This window comes from Hypanus sabinus, chromosome 2 (genome assembly GCF_030144855.1).
Source record: "Hypanus sabinus isolate sHypSab1 chromosome 2, sHypSab1.hap1, whole genome shotgun sequence".
Classification (NCBI taxonomy): domain Eukaryota; kingdom Metazoa; phylum Chordata; class Chondrichthyes; order Myliobatiformes; family Dasyatidae; genus Hypanus; species Hypanus sabinus.
In genome coordinates this window covers 83,628,247-83,651,173 of record NC_082707.1, presented here as the reverse complement: position 1 = coordinate 83,651,173, position 22,927 = coordinate 83,628,247, and the positions used below count along the sequence as shown (strand labels likewise).

Genomic DNA, 22,927 nt, shown 5'->3' with positions numbered 1-22,927 from the left:
CCTGTCTGTCCTTTCTCTTTCTAATCCACCTTTGTGTCCTCTCACACATCCCATTCTTTACAGCCCTTCCACCCCAGTCACCCATTTTCATTTTCCCTGTCCCACCTACTTCGTCTGCCCATCAACCGCATACACCTACTTAATCTGCTAGTCCCTCCCCCACTGTTCCCATCTGCCCAATATATTTCAAAGTTCAAAGCAAAATTTATTATCAGAGTACGTACATGTCACCACATGTCAGCAACTGAACAACAAAAAGTGCAAATGGAAAAATAAATAAATAATAAATAATAAATAATGATAGCATAATTTGGTTCACTCTTTGTGTGTTGTAGGTCATGTCTAACCAATCTTAGAGATTTTTTGATGAAGTTACCAGGAAAGTTGAAGAAGGCAAGACAGTAGATGTCATCCACATCGACTTTAGCAAGGCCTTTGAGAAAATGCCCCATGGGAGGCTGGTCAAGAATGTTTATTGCTTGGTATTCAAGATGAGATGGTAAATTGGATTGGAGATTGGCTTCACAGGAGAAGCTAGAGAGCGGCAGTAGACGGCTGTCTCTCTGACAGGAGGCCTGTGATTAATGGTGCGTTCCAGTGATTGGTGCCAGTTTCATTGTTGTTTGTCATCTATAACGTAAACTAAATCAACAAATTTGCAGGTGACATCAATATTGGGGGTATAGTGGGATCTGGACCAGATGAAGAATGGGCTGAATAATGGCAAATGGAATTCAATGCAAGCAAATTTGTGGTGTTATACAATGGGAGGACAAACCAGGGTAGGACTTGCACAGTGAGTGGTAGGACACTGAGGAGTGTGGTAGAACAGAGGGATCTGGGAATACGGATTCATAATTCCTTGGAAGTGGTGTCACTAGTAAATACCATTGCAAAAAGAGCTTTTGGCACATTGGGTTTTATAAATCAAAGAAGTACAACAGCTGGCAAGTTATATTGAAGTTGTATAAGACTTTGGTGAGTCCTAATTTGGACTATTATGTGCTGTTCTTGTCACTTGCTTGAAGGAAAGTGTTCAATAAGATTAAAAGAAAGCAGAGAAAAATTACAAGGATGTTGCCAGGATTTGAGGACATAAGTTATAGGGAAAGATTGAAGAGGCTATGTTTTATTCCCTAAAAAATAGGAGAATGAGAGGAAATTTGATAGAGGTACACAAAATTATGAAAGGCATAGATAAGGTAAATGCAAGCAGGCTTTTTCCACTGAGGTTGGGTGAGATATAACCAGAGGTCATGGTTTAAGGGCGAAAGGTGAACTGTTTAAGGCAGAGGTTCCCAACATGGGGCGTATGCCCCACAGGGGGGTAATTTGATTTTTAAGGGGGGCAATTCGAGAATGAGTTATTAACAGTGAATTTTTTCTAGTAAGTCTGTGTGAGTCTGAGTGTGTGTGCGAGTTAATACATATGTGTATATACAGTATGCATACATAAAAATACTTGTGTGTATGTACATGTGTAATTGCGTATGTACTGTATATACAGTGTATCACCATCATTACAACCATCAAATGGCTTTCATAATTAAATTAATGAAATGACTGATGTAGGAAGGAATGAATGAACAAGTCCAAACGCGTAAGAAACTCGTACGAGGTCGCGCCAATGCTGCTTTTTGCAGTAGCTTTCGGTTCTTGGTGGTGTGAAGGTGTGTACATAGCGTCATCTCTTTAAAACAGTGTATCTGTCTTTGTATGCTGTAGTAATGAATTGGCATTGTTTTATTTATTATTATTATTATTTTAATATCACTTAATGTTCTTTTTTTACAATTTCTTAGTAATTTCTTCCTCAGCACTTTAACAGTCCTTTGGTCCTTTTATTTTTCTCTTTCATGAATGCCATGTTCTTTGGAAGCTTTTTTAAACCAAGTTAATGGTCTTTTAGGCTTCCTCCAGGTGAATAGGAGTTCACTTTTAGAGTAATAAGAATTATATATCACCACAGGGGGCATCAGGATTTTAGAGGTGATTAGGTGGGGCATGGCCAAAAAAAGGTTGGGAACCACTGGTTTAAGGGGAACTTGAGAGAGGGGTGCAAGTGTGCAGCAAGCTGCCGGTGGATGTGACGGATGCAGGTCTGATTTCCTTCTTCAAGAGAAATTTGGATAGGTGCATGGATGGGAGGGCTGTGGTCCAGGTCCAGGTCAGTGAGACTAGGCAGAGACCCAGACTAGATGGGCCAAAGGGCCTGCTTGTGTGCTGTTGTATTCAATGACTCGCTGACTCTAAGTGTGTGAATTGAGTCCTAGGATATGGTCTAGTTTTTGCGATGGTAGGGAGCTCTGGGCTGTGAATCAGTAGAGTTGCTGCCATCAGTCATCAGATATGAGAATGTCTTGGAAGCCAGCAGAAGGATAAGGCACATGGGAGACATGAGTGGGCAAGGTTGAGCTAAAGGTAAGTAGTTGGGGAAAAGACCAGGTAAGTCTTTGATAAGTGGGGATAAAGGATGTCTGGCAGTCAGTTGATTAGCTACTTCAGCAAGAGCATCATATTTGACGGGTTAATATTCCGGAGGGGATTCAGATAGCTGTTTTTTGGGGGTGAGGTGAAGCACTCGGGTCCTATGCTGGTTTGGGGGAGCAGTGGTCTGATGCAGGTTAAAAGCTCAGGGGCAACACACACAAAATGCTGGAGAAACTCAACAGGCCAGGCAGCATCTATGGAAAAGAGTAAACTGTTGACATTCCAGGCCAAAACCTTTCATCGGGAGTGGAAATGAAGGGGGAAGGAGCTTTTGGGTGTGTCTTATGGATTACTTGGTCATCGTAAATTGTCCCATGATTAGGCTAGGATGGGGGCATGGTTTGAAGGGACAGAAGAGCCCTGTCCATGCTCTATGTCAATAAATTAAATCAAATAAAACAATAGATTATGGATCAAATGATGATAAATGGCATCGGCATAGAAAGTGATGGGAAGGATAGGGGTTCTGTTGAAGGGTTTGTGTTGTATTACCCAGTGCTTTAGCTTTATGACTCAACTGAGACAATTCCCATGATAAAGACTCCATTTAAAATCCAAGCTTCTGGTTGTTGCTTCCGAATGTGGTCTAGCCTGGAGTCCACATTTTTCATTGTGACGATTTGCATTCCGCACCACTCTGGAAGGCAGGCAGTTGTTTTAATATCCTGTGATGGCTCGGTGACTGATAGACTTTGAGCAACTATGGCTGCCTCTGTGTCATCTATGGTATCACCTCCTCATTTTCCTCTCTCTTATTTGCAGAAGAAAGGCTTCATGATGTATGTGACATACTGCACAAGTCACATGAAAGCACTTGAGGAATGGACTAAACTCACAATGGTGGAGAAATATGCTCACTTCTTTGAGGTTTGTCGAATGCATCAACAGATGATCAACCTGCCACTTGATGGTCTGCTGATTATGCCAGTGCAGAAGATCTGTAAATATCCATTATTGCTAAAGGAGCTGCTGAAAGTCACCCAACCTTCTCACCCGTAAGAGTTAAATCTGCTACCTACTGACTTTATTTGTGAAAAATCCATGCAACAGTAAGTTCATACTCAGGAGGTTGCAACTTTATAAAACTCTGGTTGGGCCTCATCTGGAATATTGCATACAGTTCTGGTTGCCCCACTGAAGAAAGGAAGCTGAGGTTTTGGAGAAAGTGCAGAAGAGGTTTGCCAGGATGATGACTGATTTAGAGGGCATATGCTATAACAAGAGGCTAGGTAATCTTGGGCTGTTTTCTTTGGAGTGTCCAAGGCCAAGGGGAGATCTAATCGGGCTTTACATAATTATAGGAGGCATAACTAGAGTGTATAGAGGGTATCTGTTTCCATGTTTAGTACCAGAGGGCATGCATCGAATGTGAGAGGGGTGTAGGTTCAAAGGATAAGTATTTTACGCAGGGAATCATGAATCATGCCTGGAATGTGTTGCCTGATAGGTCGGTGGAGGCAAATGCATTAGAGGCATTTAGGAGACGTTTAAATAGGCAATGAATGTAAGGAAGATGGAGAGATAAGGACGCTCTAAGTAGGAGGGATCAGTGTTTGGGTGTTTTGACTTGCTTTTGAGCTGGTTCAGTGCCCCATTGTTGACTGAATGGCCTGTTCCTGTGCTGTAGAGTCATACACAAGTACAACACAGAAACAGGCCCTTCAGCCCATCTCATCCATGCTGAAACCATTTAAACTGCCTGCTCTCATCAACCCCTACCAGGATCATGCCCCCACTCCATACCCCTACCATCCATGTACCTATCCAAACTTCTCCTAAATGTTGAAATCAAGCTTGCATGCACCACTGGTGCTGGCACTCATTCCACACTTTCACAAACCTCTGAGTGAAGAAGTTTCACCTCATGTTCTCCTTAAACTTTTCATCTTTCACACTTAACAGCTCACCTCTGGTTGTTGTCCCACCCAACCACAGTGGAAAAAGCCTGCTTGCATTTAGCTTTATCTATACCCCTCATAATCCTCTATCAAATCTCCTCCAAATCAGATTCAGATTCAGTTTATTGTCATTTAGAAACCACAAATGCAAAGCAGTTAAAAAATGAGATAACGTTCCCCCAGAATGATATCACAAAAGCATATGACAAAACAGACTACACCAGAAAATCCACATAACGTTTGGCAATCCCCAATCCAGAGTCCGGAGAGGCTGTTGCGTATTAATATCGCGCTGCCGTCTAGCGCGTTCCCCGGAAAGGAGCTCCAAATCCACCAGACAAACAAGACCAAAAACTAAAGCTACAAGACCTGCACAAAACCACATAGATACAACATATAGTTACAACAGTGCAAACAATAGCATAATTGATAAAAAAAAGACTATGGGCACAGTGAAAATAATCCAAAGATGTTAAAGGGCTATAAGTTCAAAAGAAATCACCACACAGTTTCCACAAGTCCCCAGGGTCCCGACAGACTCGCCATCCCACGCCGGCGGCAGAAGGGAATACCCCCGCTATCGACTTCCAAGGTGCCGCCCGACTCAGCCTTGCAGATGCAGCACACACCGAAAGCGACCTGAGTCCGCCGAACCTCTGAGCCGCCGACCATCCCCTCCGGCACAGCTTCTCTGAGCACCATCCTCTGCTGAACGTATTAAGACGGTCCCGCCAACGGCCATCAGCAACGCGACCCCAAGGACTGGAGGCCTGTTCTTCCCAGCAGTCCCGGACCTCACAGCAGCAGCAGCAATGAAGAAGGTCCTCCTGGAGATTTCCCGATGTTCCTCCATGTTCCCATGTCCATTTTCAATTAATTATGATTGAGCACTGCACCCCACTTCACAAATAACAGATAATCAGCTTCGGAGTGGCCGCTGCAAGCTGCGCCGTGCCACCATCTTGGATCTTTTACGTTCCAAGGAATACAGTCCAAACATATTCAATCCTTCCTTATAGCTCAGGTCCTCTGGACCCTTGTAAATTATTTCAGTACCCTTTCAACCTTGTTTTCATCTTTCCTCTAGGTCGGTGACCAAAACTGCACACAAAACTCCAAATTAGGTCTCACCAATATCTTATTATATAACATCCCATTTGTGAAGGCCAGTATGCCAAAAGCTTTCTTTATGCCTCTATGTACCTGTGACATCACTTTCAATGAATAATGGACCTGAATTCCCAGATCCTTTTGTTCTCCCACACTCCTCAGTGCCCTACTATTCACTGTATAAAACCTACACTGGTTGGTCCTACCAAAGTGCAAAACCGTGTAATTGTCTGTACTAAATTTTCTTCTCCACAGGATCCCCTTCCCTGGAAGAGAGCCCAATGATCCAAAAATCTTCTGCCATCCCTCCTACACCAATTCCTTTGCCACATGCTAAACTGTATAATCTTCCAAGTTCTGGCCTCACTAGCTCATGACATGGGTAGTAATCCTGAGATCACAACCCTGGAGGTCCTGCCCTTTAACTTAGCACCTAACTCCCTGAACTCCCTACACAGAACATTGTCACTCTTCCCACTCATATCATTGATACCTACATGGACCACAACCTCTGACTGTTCATCCTCGCGCAAGAACGCTGAGGTCTCGATCCCAGTTGTCCCAGACCCTGGCAGGTGGGAGACAACATACCATCTGGGAATCTCGATCTCATACACAGAACCTCCTTTCTGTTCCCCTGAGCCACAGCTCTCTTCTCCCCCCGCCCCCACCACCTTCCTTTCTGAGTCACAGAGCCAGACTCAGTGCCAGAGACCCGACTGTTGTGACTTTCCTCTGTTACGTCATCCCCTCCCTTAACCGCATCTAAAAATGATATACCTGTCGTTGAGGGGGATGGCCACAGGGGTACATTGCACTGGCTCCTTAACCGCTTTCCCATTCCAGGCTGACACTCTGTCTCCTGAGTGTAACTACCTCTCGATCACCCCTTCAGCCTCCTGAATGATCTGGAGTTCATCCAGTTCCAGCTCCAGTTCCTTAATGTGGATTGTTAGAAGCAGCAGTTGGATGCTCTTCTTGCAGTTGTAGTTGTCGGGGAGACTGGAGATCTCCCTGCCTTCCCTCATCCCGCTAGAGGAATGTTTTGCTAACCTGCCTGGCACCTCTACTATTCTAACTGATCAAATATAAAGAAAGGGTTGGGGGGAACTCTACCTACAGCTAATCTTTTTTGCCTTTTCTGACTGAAGCCTCTCTTTGGTGAAGCCTTGCAGAGCTAAAGCCTCAAAATCTTCACTCAAACTCTGTCCACTCTGCACTTGCTCCAGCCTTCCTTTAATTTGTTCTTGCTAACCAATCCCAAATTAGTCATTCCCCTGACTTGAGCCAAAGCTCCAAAAAAAAAACTGTTGCAAGTGGCATTTATAATCCATTAGCAAACCTGAATGAAAATCCCCCTCTCAATCTCCCTAATTTATAGGCCTCTACCATCACTCCTAGCAATGTGTCCCATGCACTTACCACACTCTATATAAAAAACTACTCCCCCAAACTTTCCTCCAATCATCTTAAAATTATGCCATCTTGTATAAGCCATTTCTACCCTAGGAAATAATTCACTGGCTATCACTCTTTTTATGCCTCTTATCATCTTATAGATCTCTGCCGCTACCTCTCTTCCCCCTTCAGTTCAAAGAGAAAATCCCTAACTCCTTCAACCTCTCCTCATAAGACATTCTCTCTAATCCAGGCAGCATCCTGGTAACTCTCCTCTGCACACTCTCTAAAGCTTGCCTTTTATGAGGCAACATAACTGAACACAATGCACCAAGTTTTATAACGCTACAACATTACCTCACAGCTCTTGAACTCAGTGCCCCAACTAATGAAGGCCAACACACCGTATGCTTACTGCATATTTCAGAAGACATAATGCCCCACATCACAGGTGGCACCAAACGGGCCAGTCCCATATGATCTCCAACCATGTAGGCCAGACAAGGGAAATGGGGGTAGATTGATGGATGTTTGAGTGCAATCAACATGAAGGGAATCCCAGCGATGGTAGAGAAACACCAGAGATCAGAACTGGGTGTGGGATCAAAACTGGTACCACCTGGCAGTTGCAGAAGTTATCATTACTGGAGCTGAAGACAGTGGGAAAGTGAATGGTGAGTCTATAGTAGTTGATTGGCAGTGAGGAATAGGTTGACTAATGCACAGTTAGGGTCTTCGTTGAAGACTAGAGGTTGGGTTGGCCACCATCTTGGAGTCAGATGAGGATTAGGAGCTGCAGGTGGGTGGATGGGGTGGAAGATGTTATTATCCCCTGGGTTAGCTGATTTAAATACATTACAAAAATGCCAGCATCAATCTCCATAGGTCTTCACCTTCTGAGACTGATAAACTGTAGGTCATCAAACACTTACAAGCACTGTGATGGTCTCCATGGGAAATAAATGCAAGCAGGAAAATGCATTTGCATTGGATATCAACAAGAATGTCCACACTTCCACATTCATTACTCATGGAGATCTGTCTCTGTGTGTATCAACAACTCTGGGAAGTGCATTACTCCTGAATTTCCCATGCATTTGGATTTTTCAATTAAAGTTGTGGTACATGGTGCACAAAAGCATAATGCTTATTTAATCTCATTTCTACACATAAGTGTCCCGACTAACATCTTAAATTAGTTTCAGTACCATGGTTCATCATAGTGCTGAAACCAATTTTTTTTTAAATTTACTTCCAGAGATCTCTGCACTGTTTTGCTTCAGTGAGTGAACTGGTGAAAATTCTAGAGAAAAGTAAAGGGAAAGAAGTGTATATCTCTTTTCACCTTTTAGATGGTGGGGGAAATTACAAAGAGTAAATAGTCACCAGAGTCATTGGACAATTCATTGTGAAACCAGCCTGATTTTTCTTCCTTTAGCTTTACTGAAAATGTATCCCCATTGGTCAACTAAAAGTAAAGGAGAAGTGGATCTTGCATTTTTTCTTTATTGAGTAAGGAGAAAGTAATCTTAACAGGTTTACTGAGAAATAAACAAAAACATGACAAAATGATTGCTAATTTACCACACCATTATGATGAGGGCTGGGCCACTGATCCAGGGAGTTTAATTCAAATCCTACCATCAGTTCAAATATCCTGTTGTCAGTTCAAAAAACCAAATATCTTAAAAATGCAAAAAAGAATGATGGGAATGAGCCTCTTTGCCCCTCAGCTCAGCTTGTTGTTCAATATTATCATGGCTAACCTCAGTCCTGGCACCCGTTCTCAGGAGCAAACGCACAATCGGTTCTCTGGGTTAAATCAGGCCCTCAATTTCCTGAGCTTACAAAAAAAAAGCTCCCTTCACTGAAGTATATGAATCAAAATGTGGCATTAAAAATAGCAGAAATAGTGACCAAGAAACTACTAAATTGATATCATTACCTATTTTCATGTCCTTTAGCAACTATCCTTACCCAGTCTAGTCTACAGATGACTCCAGATCCACCAAAATGGATCATGTGAACAATTAATTAGAGTGGATGGGATGATATCTACCCCTTCCACCTTGAAGTAATTTTGCTATGATTGTAGAAAGTTTATTTATAAGCTTTTCTCTTGATTTACCGAGGGATTATTCAAATGTGAAAGAAGCTGTGGTTGCCATGAGGGAAGTTCTTGATGCGATTAATGCTGAGAAAGGAGAAGACCAAGAAGATAAATTAACAAAGTTTCAGAAATCCGTTTTAAATTGGAAGGTAAAAATTGGGAGAATTGGGAAAAAGTGCTTTGCCTTCTCTTTAGCCTCCTTCCCAATATGCTAAGACAAAACCTATATATTTTTTAAAGCATTGACACTGGATGAAACATTTGGTTACACTGAAATATCACTGTAGCAACTTAAAAGAACTGCTAAGTCCATTAAGAACAGTGGTTGCTGCTTGCAGTACAAGCTTCTGGTATTTTTTCTGCCAATTGGAGTTAAATGAGCAGTTCGTAAATGCTGCATTACTGAGACAATGATCACAGGAGAGATCATCACACCTTATCAGACCTCTCCCCAAGGTGGCTACAGAATAGCTATACAACAGGCTACTGTGGAGATGAGGGAGAAGAACATTGCAGCCAAATCCTCTGCACTTCTTTCTCTCTCTTTCCCCTCTCTCTGTCTTGCCCCTTTATTTTTGCAAATAAGACCTTAAGATTATAACATACAGAAAACAGAATTAGGCCATTTGGCCTTTTGAGTCTGCTCCACAATTTCATCATGGCTGATCCATTTTCTCCCTCAGCCCAAATCTCCTGCTTTCTCCCGGTATTCCTCCATGCCTTGACTAATCAAAGAACTATCAATCTCTGCTTTAATTATACTCAATGACTTGCCCTCCACAGCCGCCTCTGGCAACGAATTCCATACATTCACCACTCTCAAAAGCGGCCCAGATAATAGAAGTCTAAAAAGAAAAAGAAAATTGGAAAACACTCATCAAGTCAGCCAACATCAGAGACTCTGTCAGAACTTAACCAATGTTATTTTAAATGGCAAGTGGAATTTAATCCTGAAATTTGTGTGATGATTCATTTTTGAGGACTAGAAAGATTAGAATATACACAAAGAATGTTAAGGCCCCATGAATTAATGAGAAATAGAGGACTTTGGTGTGCATAGCCAAGGATCTGGCATTGGTGGTTAAGAAAGGATAAGGGTTACTCACTTCATTAGCCATAAAATATAATAATTGGAATTGATATTATTATTTTTACTGAGATACAGTGAAAAGTTTGTATTGTCTACTGTCCATACTGATCAGATCAATACAATGTGCATTGAGTTAAAGCAAAGTAAAACAAAAACAATGCAGATAAACACAGCTGCAGTGTAAGTGCAGTGCAGGTAAACAATACAGTGTAAACTCAATCATGAGGTAGACAGGGAAGGAACCATTGTGTAGACTTATAACTGCAGGGTAGAAGCCCTGCATTTAATTTTAATAAATTAAAGCAAATTTATTATCAAAGTACATGTATGTCAGCATATACAAACTTGAGTTTCATTTTCTAATGGGCATACTCAATAAATCCATTAACCATAACAGAATCAATGAAAGACAGCACCGACAGGGAAGAATACCAATGTGCAAAAGAGAACAAACTCTGAAAGTACACAAAGAAAGAAAGAAGGAGTGAGAAATTGCGATGAAGAATTCTTGAAAGTGTGTCCCTAGGCTGTGGAAGCAGTTCAGTGATGGGGCAAATAAAGTTGAGTGTAGTTATCCCCTCTGGTTCAGCTGCCTGATGATTGAGTAATAACTGTTCCTGAAACTTGGTGCTGTGTATCCTGAGGCTCCTGTTACTTCTTTCTGACAGGAGGAGTGAGGAGAGAGCATGACCTGGTTGGTGGGGGTCTCTGATGATAGATGATGCTTTCCTGCAGCAATGCTCCGTGTAGATGTGCTCAATGGTAGGGACAGCTTTACCCCTGATAGACTGAGCCAAGTCCACTACTTTTTGTAGGATTTTCTGTTGGTGTTTCCATACCAGGCTGTGACGCAGCCAGTCAATATACTCTCCAGCACACATCTGTAGAAGTTTTAGATGTCATGCCAAATCCTCACAAGTAGAGGTGGGGCTGTGCTTTCGTTGTGAATACATTTCTGGGCTGGGCCCTGGCCAAGTCCTCTGAAATGATAGCACCAAGGAATGTAAAGCTACTGATCCTCTCCACCTCTGATTTCCTGATGAGGACTGGCATGGATAGTGGTATGTGCTTTTGGGCTTATATATCTTCTGCCTGATGGAGTGAGGGAGAAGCAAATGTCCAGGGTGGGTGGGTTAACTAATTGGCAGATAGACCACAACTGAAGTTTTGTATGCAGCTTTGTTACACTATAGAAATATAATTTCTTGGATGTTGTCTAAGATGAAGCATGTTAGCTATGAGGAGAATTGGGTTTGGCTAGCTTTGATTTTCTTTAAGGGGAAAAGGCTTGATTAATGTATACAAAATTCTGAAAGGTAGAGATAGATAGGGCTTTAGTAAAGACATCCAGAACCAGAAGGCATAGATTTAAGATAAGGAGATTTAGAGGAGATGAGAGCAAGAAATATTTCACCAGAAGATGGTTGAAATCTAGTGAACTCCCTGAGGGCATGAGAATGACAGGCACTCTCACGAAATTTCAGAAGTATTTAGATGAACAATTGTACTGCGAAGGCATAAAGGCTATGATTCAGTTGCTACAAAAGAGAATGAGCATAAATATGTGCTTGATGTTTGGCATGAAGACTGTGGGCTGAAAGACTTATTCACATGGTGATTGATTATGATTATCTTTTGAAAGAAATTACAACAGATAAGTTATTGAAAAGTAGGTGAAATAGGTATAGATTGTATATTCTTTTAAGGGTTGTAGGCTTCATAAGCTGACCAGTATTTAATAGCCCCTCCTCAGTTGAGTGGTGTAGCAACAACAACCTTGCACTCAATGTCAGTAACGCCAAAGAGCTGATTATGGACTTCAGAAAGGGTACGAAAGGGAACATGAACCAATCCTCACAGAGGGATTAGAAGCGGAGAGAGTGAGTGTTCCTGGGTGTCAAGACCTCTGAGGATCTAAGCCAACACATCAATGCAGCTATCAAGAAGGCAAGACAGTAGTTATATTTCAGTAGGAGTTTGAAGAAATTTGGTTTGTCACTTAAAACACCGGAAAACAGTTACAGATGTATCGTGAGAATATTCTGACTGGATGCATCGCTGTCTGGTATGGAGGTGACATGCTATTGCACAGGATAAAAATAAGCTACAGAAAGTTATTAAATTAGTCAGCTCCATCTCGGGTACCAGCTTCCATAGTATGCAAGACATCTTCAAGGAGCAGTGCCTCAAAGAGGCGGTGTCCATTATTAAGGACCTCCATCACCCAGGGCATGCCCTCTTCTCATTACTACTATCAGGTAGGAGGTACAGAAGCCTGAAGGCACACACTCAGTGGTTCAGGAACAGCTTCTTCCCCTCTGCCATCCAATTCCTTAATGGATATTAGACCTGTGAAAACTACCTCACTTTTATTATTTCTGTTTTACACTATTTTTAATTTAATTATTATATATATATTTCCTGTAATTATTTACTTATTCTTTTTTTCTATATTATTATGTACTGCATTGTACTGCTACCACGACATTTGCTAGTGATAGTAAACCTGATTCTGACCAGTGTCTTTGCCTTATAAATGATTATACATCTCTGTACAGGGAGAAAAGTAGGTCTCCATAGAGACCAAAGCGCAACCTGTTCACAGAGCAATCAGAGATGTGTGAGATCTTAAAATAAATAATTCTTATGTGCAGCACTAAGGAGAAGATCACGGCAGATTGAGAGGGCAGGGGGAGGGACAGTGATAGCATGTTTGTATTAAGAAGGAAGAGATGTTAGATGCCTTGGAGCAAGTAAAGGTGAATAAGTCCCTAGGGCCTGAAGAAATATGCCCATACAGCAACGGACGGCAAGCAAAAAGATCACCAGGAAATTATTACATCCTTGCCAGTACAAGTGAGTTACCAGAAGACTGGAAGACAGCAAATGCAGTTCCTTGTTCAGAGTGGCAGGTAAAGATCAGCCAGATAACTACAGACCAGTGAGTTTTTTTATCAGTGGTAGGAAATTATTGCAAATAATTCCAAGAGACAGGATTAATCTCTGCTTAGGTATTGATTAAAATGGTTTAATTCATGGGAAGTTCTGTCTCACTAATTAGAATTTATTGAAGAGGCAACTGTTAAGTACGAAGTGGTAGGAGTTGTCTGCATGGGTCTGAGCAGGACTGTAGGCAAGTCTCAGCGTGGTAGGCTATTCCAAAAGGAGGAAGCGCCTGGGATCCAACGTAAACTGGCAAGCTGGATCCAAAACTGCCTTGCTAATAGGAGGCACAGGGTGGGCTGGTTTCCTGACTGGAGTTTGTGGCCAGTGGTGTACCACAAAGGTCAGTCTTTTGACCCTTGATGTTTGTGGTATACATGCATCGCCTGTACAGTATGTTCATGTAGGAAGTATGAAAATGACACCAAAGTTTGTGATGGTGTAGTTACCAAGTCGGATTGTCAGGCTTCAGTATTATGCTGAACAGCTGGGAAGCCGGGCTGAACAATGGCAATGGCATTTGATGGTGACAAGTATGAAGTGATGCATTTTGGAAGATGAAATAAAAGTAGCCCTACACGTTATCAATGGAAGGATACTGGGGAGTGCTGAAGAACATTGGGGTAGTGAGGTACAGATTCATAGAACCCTGCCAGTGGCAGGGTGAGTGGTGAAAAAGATGTATGGGACACTCACTTCCATCCCATCTTGTACAGAATACAAGAGCAGCAGTGTCAAGCTAAGTATTTTTAAAGCATTGGTTATGTCACAGGAGTACTGTGTGAAGTTCTGTGGGAGGACATGAGAAGGTGCAGAGGAAATTTGCGAGGATATTGCCTGGATTGGAGCATTTCAGATATAAGGAGGGACTGGATAGGTTGGGTTTATTTTCCCTGGTGCAGAGGACCATAAGACAGGTGTTATGAAACCCCGTAACTGGGTCACTTACCAGCAAAGATAGAGAGGTCCGTTGAAGTCTGATGGTACTATTTTTAAAAGTATTTATTGATAAAGGGGCACAAAAATAAGATTAATGCAAACATACAGATAATATACGTTGTCAATACTAAATCTAAAAGTGCGGGTATCATAATAACCAATAAGAAATAGCTCTATCGTTGTCTAGGGGATAATGTATTGTCCGATGGAAATATAAAAGTCACTGTTAGTTTGTTCAAGCTGCAGCATTTTGGGTTTAAGAGAGAGACAGTTTAAACTTGCCCAGGTCTTTTATGATGCCAATCCTTTGAATCGGGGAGTTGGTTTCCTCGTTGCTAGCTAAAAGCCGTTTTCCGTGTTACAAGCCACCAGTCCCAGGCAACGGAACTGAACGCATGTGGCCTCCTTCAGCTGGCTTCCCGCTATCACGAGAGTGCTAGCGTTTCTTCTGGTGCGTCTGAGGGGCTGTTCCCACAGACCCTCTTTTATCCTGACTCGCAGGGTCGCAGATGTCAATTAGGTTGGGGGTGATGCAATCCCTCCCTCAACCAGCCCACTTTGCCTGAGGGCATCCACGTAGTACAGTCTCCAATCCACAAATTCGCCTTCTGGAGACAATGGCCATGTCCCGTAGCTTTATATCGCCGGGGGAACGAGACATTCCGCACGTCTCTCTCTCTCATTTCCTGGGTCCCCTGACCCAACCCAACAGTGATCTTGTGATTCTCACAAAGAAGGGGCTGCAGGCATAACACAGGAAACAGAATTAGGCCATTCAGCCCATTGAGTCTGTTCCACCAAGGTTGATTTATTATCTCTCAACTCCATTTCTTCTTGTGGGATAATGTCTTTCCTGACAAGTAGGGGCCACTTTACCTGGCAGGTGAAACCTGTGCCTGTGAAACAATCTCAGGCTCTGGCACCTTCTTCTTGGTGGTTGGAGGATTTGACTCTGGGACTGATGGAAGTGGATCTGACAGATCTGGATACCTTACTTCTCTAACAACTGACCCTGCTCTCCTCAGCTGATCAATGTGCTGTCTCCAGACAACATCAGATGCAATGTCCACTCTGTCCAGTTCTGTCCTTAATCTTTCCAAGTACCCACGTTTGATCATCTTTGCAGTACCTCACCAGGATTCAGCAGTGAAACGTTGAACCTCTTTGCTTAAGGTGCTCTCAGTTCGTCTCAGCTATTGTCCTGTATAATCCTTCTGAGATTGGATTTCATTTTTCAGTTGTGTTCTATTGCTTTTCAAAAGCATGCCAATCCTTTAGCTTCCCACTAAGTTTTGTTATATGCCCTCTCTTTTGCTTTTATGCTTTCTTTGGCTTTTATTGTCAGCCATGGTTGCTTCATCCTCTCTTCAGAATGTTTCTTCTTCCCTAGGATGACCTGATCCTCTGTCTTCCAAATTGCTCCCAGAAGCTCCAGTCATTGCCGTACTGCCAGCATTCCTGCTAAGGTCCCATTCCAACTTTGGCCAGCTCCTCTCTTGTGCCTCTAGAGCTACCATGTCTCAGCTGTGATACTGATGCATCTGACTTTAGCTTCCCCTTTTTAAGCTTCGGGGTGAACTCTTATCATGTTATGCCTCTTTAGGGTCCCTTTACATTAAGCTCCATAACCAAATCTGCTTCATTACACAACACCCAATCAAGAACTGAGCTGCTCTAAAAAGTTATCTCATCAGCATTATACAAATTCCTTCTCATGGGATCCAGCCTGATTTTTCCAATCTGCTTGCATGTGGAGACACATGATAAAATAAGCCGAGGTCAACATGGATTTCTTGAGGGAAAATCTTGCCTGGTAGATCTGTTGGAATTGCAGATGATACAAATGTAGGTGGAAGGGAAGGTAGTGTTGAGGAAACAGTGGGGTACTTAGACAGAAGGACTTAGACAGATTATGAGAATAGGCAAAGAAGTGGCAGATGGAATACAGCGTCAGGAACTGTATGGTCATGCTCTTTGGAAGAAGAAATAAAAGTGTAGACTATTTTCTAAATGGAGAAAAAATGTTATTTAGTTTAACATCTTACCCACCCCCTTAGTTAAGTGATTCGCTAGGACCTTATTCCAAACATGACTCAGGTGGAGCCCTTTCCATGGGAATAGCTCCCTCCTTCCCCAATACTAGCGCCAATGTGCTATGAATTCAAACCCACTTCTCCCACATTAATCTTTGAACCACACATATGATCTTATTAACCCTGTGCAACTTGCACATGACTCCAAAAAAAATTTGAAAATTATAATCTTTTTGGTCTCTAGCTGCTCAAATTCTCTCAGCAGAACCATTTCCTTGTTCTCCTATGTTGTTGGATCATGAGGTCTGGACCTTTCTCCTCCCGCTCCAAATTCCTCTGCAGTTCAGATGAAATGTCCCAAACCCAGGCACTAAGCACACAATACAGCCTTTAGGATTCTGAATCATTGTGACAGAGAATTGTGTCTATTCCCCTGTCTATACTATCCTCAGTTACAACTACATTTCTCCTCTCCCTCCTCTTGAGTGGCTCCCTGAACTGTGTGGCCACAGTTCAGTTTCTCATGCTTCCTACAATTCCCACTCTCGAACTCTGAAGGAATTTCAGACCAATTGGGAAAATAGGCTGAGGCACCTCCAGCCCTACCACTTGGATCCCCCTACCTGCCTCACTCGCTATCTCACCCCTGGCAACAGACCGAGTTTGAAGTAGTTACTCTAATGGATGTGGCCGTCTCCTGAAACTCAGTGTCCGGGTAAAACTCAGAATCACAGTATTTGAAGCTCAGGACCCAGGCCACCAAATTTGAGCCTTGGTTCCTTGAGCATCAAGATGTGGTCACCAAGAAGCTGAGGAAAGATCCCAAGAGTGGTGTACAAAATTATGAAGGGAAGAGATAGGTTAGACTTTCTCTCGAAATTCTTTCTCTCGATGGAGATATCTAAAACAGGAGGCATATTATAAGAACAAACACGAGGAAATCTGCAGATGCTGGAAATTCAAACACACACAAAATGCTGGTGGAACACAGCAGGCCAGGCAGCACCTGTAAGGAGAAGCACTGTCAACGTCTCGGCCCAAAATGTCGACAGTGCTTCTCCTTACAGATGCTGCCTGGCATGCTGTATTCCACCAGCATTTTGAGTGTGTTGTAGGCATATTATAAGGTGAGAGGAAAGAGCTTTACGGGGGATCTGACAGGGAGAATTTTCACATAGGGAGAGGCTGGAATTTGGAACTTATTGCCTAAGGAGTTGATGAACGCAGATACTCTTACAACATTTAGGAAGCATCCAAGTTAATCATATGATTTACCAAATCATCGAAATAAATGAGACAAATATAGACAAGTACAAAAATCAGCCTGGAAAAGATGTGCTGAAGGGCTTCGTTCCCTGCTGTACTGCTAAGAATCTGTGATAATGGAAGGTGATGAGAATGAAATAAGTGAGTGCCAAGTGCAAGTCTACATTTTAATATTTCCTAATTTATTGTTCAACAAAACTATAATTGGTATTAAACTGCTTGCCAAAAGCTTCCTGCAGTTTATATCACTATATTACAGATCGTGAATCAGTAGAATATTTTCTGTCATATAACTTGTCATCTTGATGATAAAAGTAATTATTTGCCATTGCTGACACATTCAGCACAGATAATTCCATGCCGCCTCTTCCAGCAGAAAATTCTTCGTTTTCATTCCTCACAGAAAACACAAATGTATGTTGCAAATAGCACACCATAATTTCTGTGGCAAGAAGTGTTGTTGAACATAATAAAAAGGCTGATGTAAAATTAGTCGGAGTCATGGAGTCTTACAGCACAGAAACAGAGCCTAGGGCACAACTTTTTGGCCAACTACACAAATCGCCTCTGACTGCATTAGCTCTGTATCTTTCATTACTGTAGCTGTTGAAGTACATTTGATACCACTGTGTTCCAGGAACCAATGATGGTGGGAATGACTTTCCCCTCAAGCCCTCGCTAAAACTCACTCCTCACACTTTGAACTAGCACCCTCTTATTTTTGATGCCCCTATCATTGGTAGAAGATTCTGTTAATATACCTTATCTAAGCCATCTGTTATTTTTAGTGTGAGATTTTGTTTTAGAAATTACTGTTATCTTAATATTAAGTGGACACCAAAGGGTCAAATCTTGTTAGGACTTGTCTGTCACTATTCAGTACCACTGATCCCCTTGGGGAGGAATCAACAGAGCTCCTTTCATTATTACAACAGTGAAGGTCTACCGTCCCATTCTACATTTCAGGAGTTAATCCATTGGAAATAATCACACTATTCAAATTAAGGCATAAGAAATTGTGAAGGCAGTAAACATTCAGCCCCACTCAGCACTTAGTAAGGAATTTCACAATTCCCAAAGATCTGTGCTCACCTTTCATTCCATATCTTAGGCCAAATAGCTGAACAAGTGCAAAAAAAATAATAATAGAGCTGTAGCTAATGGAATGTTTATATTCTCAGGGTGAGGACCTTAAACTCCGAAGCACAGAATTGATTCATCGTGGTGATCTAGTTGTGGTTAGTGAACCAGGTGCCAGGGCAAAGAACTATATGGCTTACCTATTTGACCATCAGATGATTTTATGCAAAAAGGTAAAGTCCCAGTTAAGAATTAAAACTTCAACATCTTGAATAGCTAGTTTAAACACTGTCTTGCCATCTGTGCTACCAATATATTTTGTTTTCTTACTTTTATTTACTTGTTTTCTCATTGAAACATTGTCTTCACCGTTAATCTAAATGCTAATGTTGAATATTCTCCCAACGAGGTTTTATTTTAAGTTTTTTAAATGTTTATTGCGATACAGCACAGAACAGGACCTTCGAGCCTTGTAGCCTAGCAACCTCCAAGTTAACCCTAGCCTAATCACAGGACAATTTATAACGATCAATTAACCTACCAACAGGAATGTTTTGTGGACTGTGGGAGGAAAGCCATCAGGCAGCAGCAGAAATTGAACCCAGGACACCTGTACTGTAAAGCGTTGTGAGAACAACTATGTTGCCTCAGGACTTACATTACCATGTCCATGGTTGGGGCCTCCAACATTTTTCTTCTTTCCCTGATTCCCTTAATGCTTTTTTGACTACTCCATTCCAGAAACTAATGCTACTGGCTGATGGACTTAATTCTTCTTCTATACATGCTCTCTGTATTTATCACATCCAACTGGGTACCAGAGTCTACAACTTGTTCCCACTGCCTCCTGGCCAACCACCTTCCCCTCTGTGATATCTGAATTTCACCATCTGTTGCAAGCCATTTACTTCACCTCCTACCATTCTCTCATTAACTAGTCCGCACGTTATCCTTCGCACTGCATAAGGTCACAAAAATGTCTAAGATGGTAGGTTGAATTTACAGAGTAGTAGTGTATTGGTAGGGCATCAAGTAGAAGGTACAGGTGTCTCAAGACTCACATTACCAGGTTCAAGAACAGTTGCTACTCCTCAACCATCAGGCTCTTTAACAAAAGGGAATAGCTACACTCAATTAAGGACTCTTTTATCTTGTTATTTCATGCTTGCTATTTAGTGCTTTGTATTTATTATCCATATTTGCACAGTTTGTTTACAGTTTACAATTCTTGATGTTTACTATTTACAGATCTAGTTTACAACTAATGTTCTATAGATTTGCTAAGTATGCCTGCAGAAAATGAATCTCAGGGTTGTGTATGGGTGACATGTACGTACACTGATAATAAATTTTACTTCGAACTTTGAACTTTTCTGTATAATTGCTCATGTTCCTCTCACTTTATGGCGATATGTACTACATGTAAAACTTTCCACCATGTCAGACATTTATGGGGTAAAATATTGCCTGTACTCTGTACTCCATCTTAAGCTCTGGGCAGAGCTATTAAGCTAATAAATGAGGTAGACAGAGAGATCTAGAGTTCATCTTTAACATACATGAGCACCATTTAAAACTGTTCAATTGTTGATATATTAGGTGGTGATTAATAAATTGAAAATACAAAAAGCTGGCAGTATGATTAACAGATGTGCTTTGGTATATTTCACAGGATCTGATACGCCGTAACGTACTTTACTACAAAGAAAGAATTTTCTTAGAAACCTGCCTGGTGACTGAAGTGGGTGATGGAAATGACATGGAATTTGACTGCAAAGTTAAATATGCTTTCAAGCTCAGAAGCAAGTTTTTTGAAGAGCGGTGTAGACTCATGTTTGCAAAAAGTCTCGCAGACAAACAGTTATGGCTGCATGCCTTTGAGAAGGAGAGAAATATTGCTTCAGGCAATAAAGTACCAGATAAAAGGACGGATGTTGATCTAGGACTGGGTGAGAAATCAACGTCCCTTGTTTGAAATATTTATTAGCCTTTCTATAGTTAATTAAAAATGACCTATTGTACTGTATATACTATGGGTTAAAACACAAATGAAGAACTCAGTAAGATTATTTATCCAAATGTTCAGTCATGCTGCAGATAAGTAGGCACACTTGAAGATGATTGTTATGTGCTGCTTATCCCTTGACTGTTTTACTTTAAAGCTTGAGTTTTGTTTAAGTTGATTCTTCAGTTTTCAGCAAAATGGGGTATCTTCACTTTTCAAAACTATCAGTCTCCATGAGGCACAATTAAAAATAATAGAAATGGCTGACCAGTTTGGACTCCACCTTACTTATTTCTTCAACAAAACCTTCTGCGAGCACTTATTTCTTTCTGCCTCTGCTGATCAAGGAAGCCTACGAATGAGCTGAATTGATCAGTAGACATTGTGAGTGCTCAGACAGACTCAGGATACATTCTGAAAACGAGATGAAAATGTAACTTCAACATGATTGCCATTTATTGCTGTTGGGGTTTTATCAGTCATGAATTCCTTAGCAATTAAAACATCTTTCAAATGTTTTTGTTCTACTGCCAATAAATTACATTTTAAACTTTGGAGCCTCCTCAAAGACATGCTTGCAAATAAAATTAGCAGAAACTTCCAAAAGTTAGCAACTTAAGGTTGGACTTCTTTTCAGACAGCATTTTAAAGCAGCCCATAAAAAAAAAATAGAAATCATAGATATGTTATTTACATTGAATAGAAGAACAATTCAAATATTGCAGGTTTTATGTGCATTCAGCCGATGGTGACAGAAATTATGCTGGAATGGACAGTGCTTTTGAAGAGTTACTCCCAAGTGTTCCATTTGGATATGGCAACTTATTGCAATTTATTGGCAGCAGGACAAAGACATATAGAATATAGTTTAATTACATTTACTAAGCAAATTCAGCATTGTACCCCAAGGTAATCAGAAAATGATCTTGTATATCTTTTAAGTCATTGTCAGGTCTTTAATATCAAGTTACTCATGGTTGGTGCATTGACACCAACTTCTTATTAGTGCATTAATTAAAAAGGACCAAAGTACTACTTGTAACAATAACGCAATGTTTTATGCACATTTCAAAAAGTTCCAGCTCAACTAGTAATACAACTGGATGACAGATCTGAGCAGGCAACCAACACAGAGGCTGTATACAAGAAGGGCCAGAGTTGCCTTGACATCCTGAGGAGACTGAGGTCCTTTGGAGTATGCAGGCCTCTCCTTCACATGCTTTACCAGTCTGTTCTCACCAGTACAATCTTCTATGCAGTGGTGTGCTGAGGCAATGTCATCAACACAGGTGATGCCAACAGGCTCAATAAACTGATTAGAAAGGCTGGCTCTGTTATGGGAGTCAAACTGGACACATTGGAGGCTGTGTCATTAAAGAATTGAGTTGAAATTGATGAAACTGTAAAGATAATACTGCAACAAAAGGCAAATGTGAGAATTGGCCCCACATTTATCAGGCCAAAATAGTAATATTTAATGGCAAATATATTTGATATAGAATTTTAAAATTATTTTTAATATATTTTCTTTTTTTTCATTATTTGTTATACAGTACGTAATTCTACAATTAAACCTACAGCTACTATGGCAAATATCTGGGAAATATTACAAAGAACGGTTACTAAGAAACAGCTAAGTAGCTCCCAACATAAGATAAATGTCATTTCCCAAAACAGTTATGGCCTAACAGTCCTTCAAAGTCTGGCAAAGTTTAGGTGGATATCATTAACTTAAAATCATGATTGGTCACTGGAACTGATTATCAAAGGTAGTAGTTGATTCTTCTTCTTGATGTGAAGTCTCTAATATTCAATTTTCTTCTGTTTCAGAGGACAGCTTCTATGACTTAAGATCACCAAACGTTTCAACTGGCCCGCAAGAACAGTTCGCTTTCTTATTTCAGCGCAAGCACAGGAAATCAGGGTACAAGTTCAATCCAAAAATCTTGTGATGAAAACATGACCATGCTAATTGAGGGAATTAGTTGCACGGCCAGAAATTTATGTACCTTGCAGCACAGACCACACTTCCACTTGACAACTGGAATCTCAGAAGGAAGTGGGATCATGCTTTGTAACTACTGCGCTGCTGAGTGTTGCAGATTCATCTGTTCAAAGGAAATTTCTTTAGAGAATATAAATTTTTATTGGGCTCTCGATCGTTTGTATTTTACAGTGTCATCATCAGGAAACAACAAAATTGCTATAAACAAGGTCATTCCAAGACTCCCACCTTGTTGTTTATTTTCTTTTGTGCTTTAGATTACGCTGTTATCTTAATATTATTAATTCCTATGTATTATTTCATCACACAGTGAATTTGAAGTACCATTTCAATGTCTCTTTGCCAATCATTTAGGGAGAACAGGCTAAATTAATCACACACAATTAAGCTATTTAAAAATCCTAACTTAAAAGCAGAACGCTTTGTCAACCTCCAATTGATCACATTTGTACAAACCCGCAACTGTACGCAAACAAGGATCTGGACTGAAAGTCAGCATTGTAATACTCAAACACTGCAGTGATGCAGAACTGCCCGCAATTGATTGTCTGTCCGTTGTA

At 41.2% G+C, this 22,927-nt stretch overlaps 1 protein-coding gene across 1 annotated transcript in view; it reads left to right on the top strand.

The window, feature by feature from the left end:
• The window catches only part of LOC132403683 (rho guanine nucleotide exchange factor 4-like), a 45,885-nt gene extending 23,312 nt beyond the window's left edge, over positions 1–22,573 (top strand). Inside the window, exons 5-9 of the mRNA XM_059987243.1 lie at positions 3,253–3,485; positions 9,029–9,155; positions 18,459–18,590; positions 20,030–20,306; positions 22,193–22,573. Of these exons, the coding sequence (XP_059843226.1) occupies positions 3,253–3,485; positions 9,029–9,155; positions 18,459–18,590; positions 20,030–20,306; positions 22,193–22,314 (891 nt within the window). The 3' untranslated portion in view covers positions 22,315–22,573. The remainder of the gene's footprint in view (positions 1–3,252; positions 3,486–9,028; positions 9,156–18,458; positions 18,591–20,029; positions 20,307–22,192) is intronic.
• Positions 22,574–22,927: the final 354 nt, after the last annotated feature.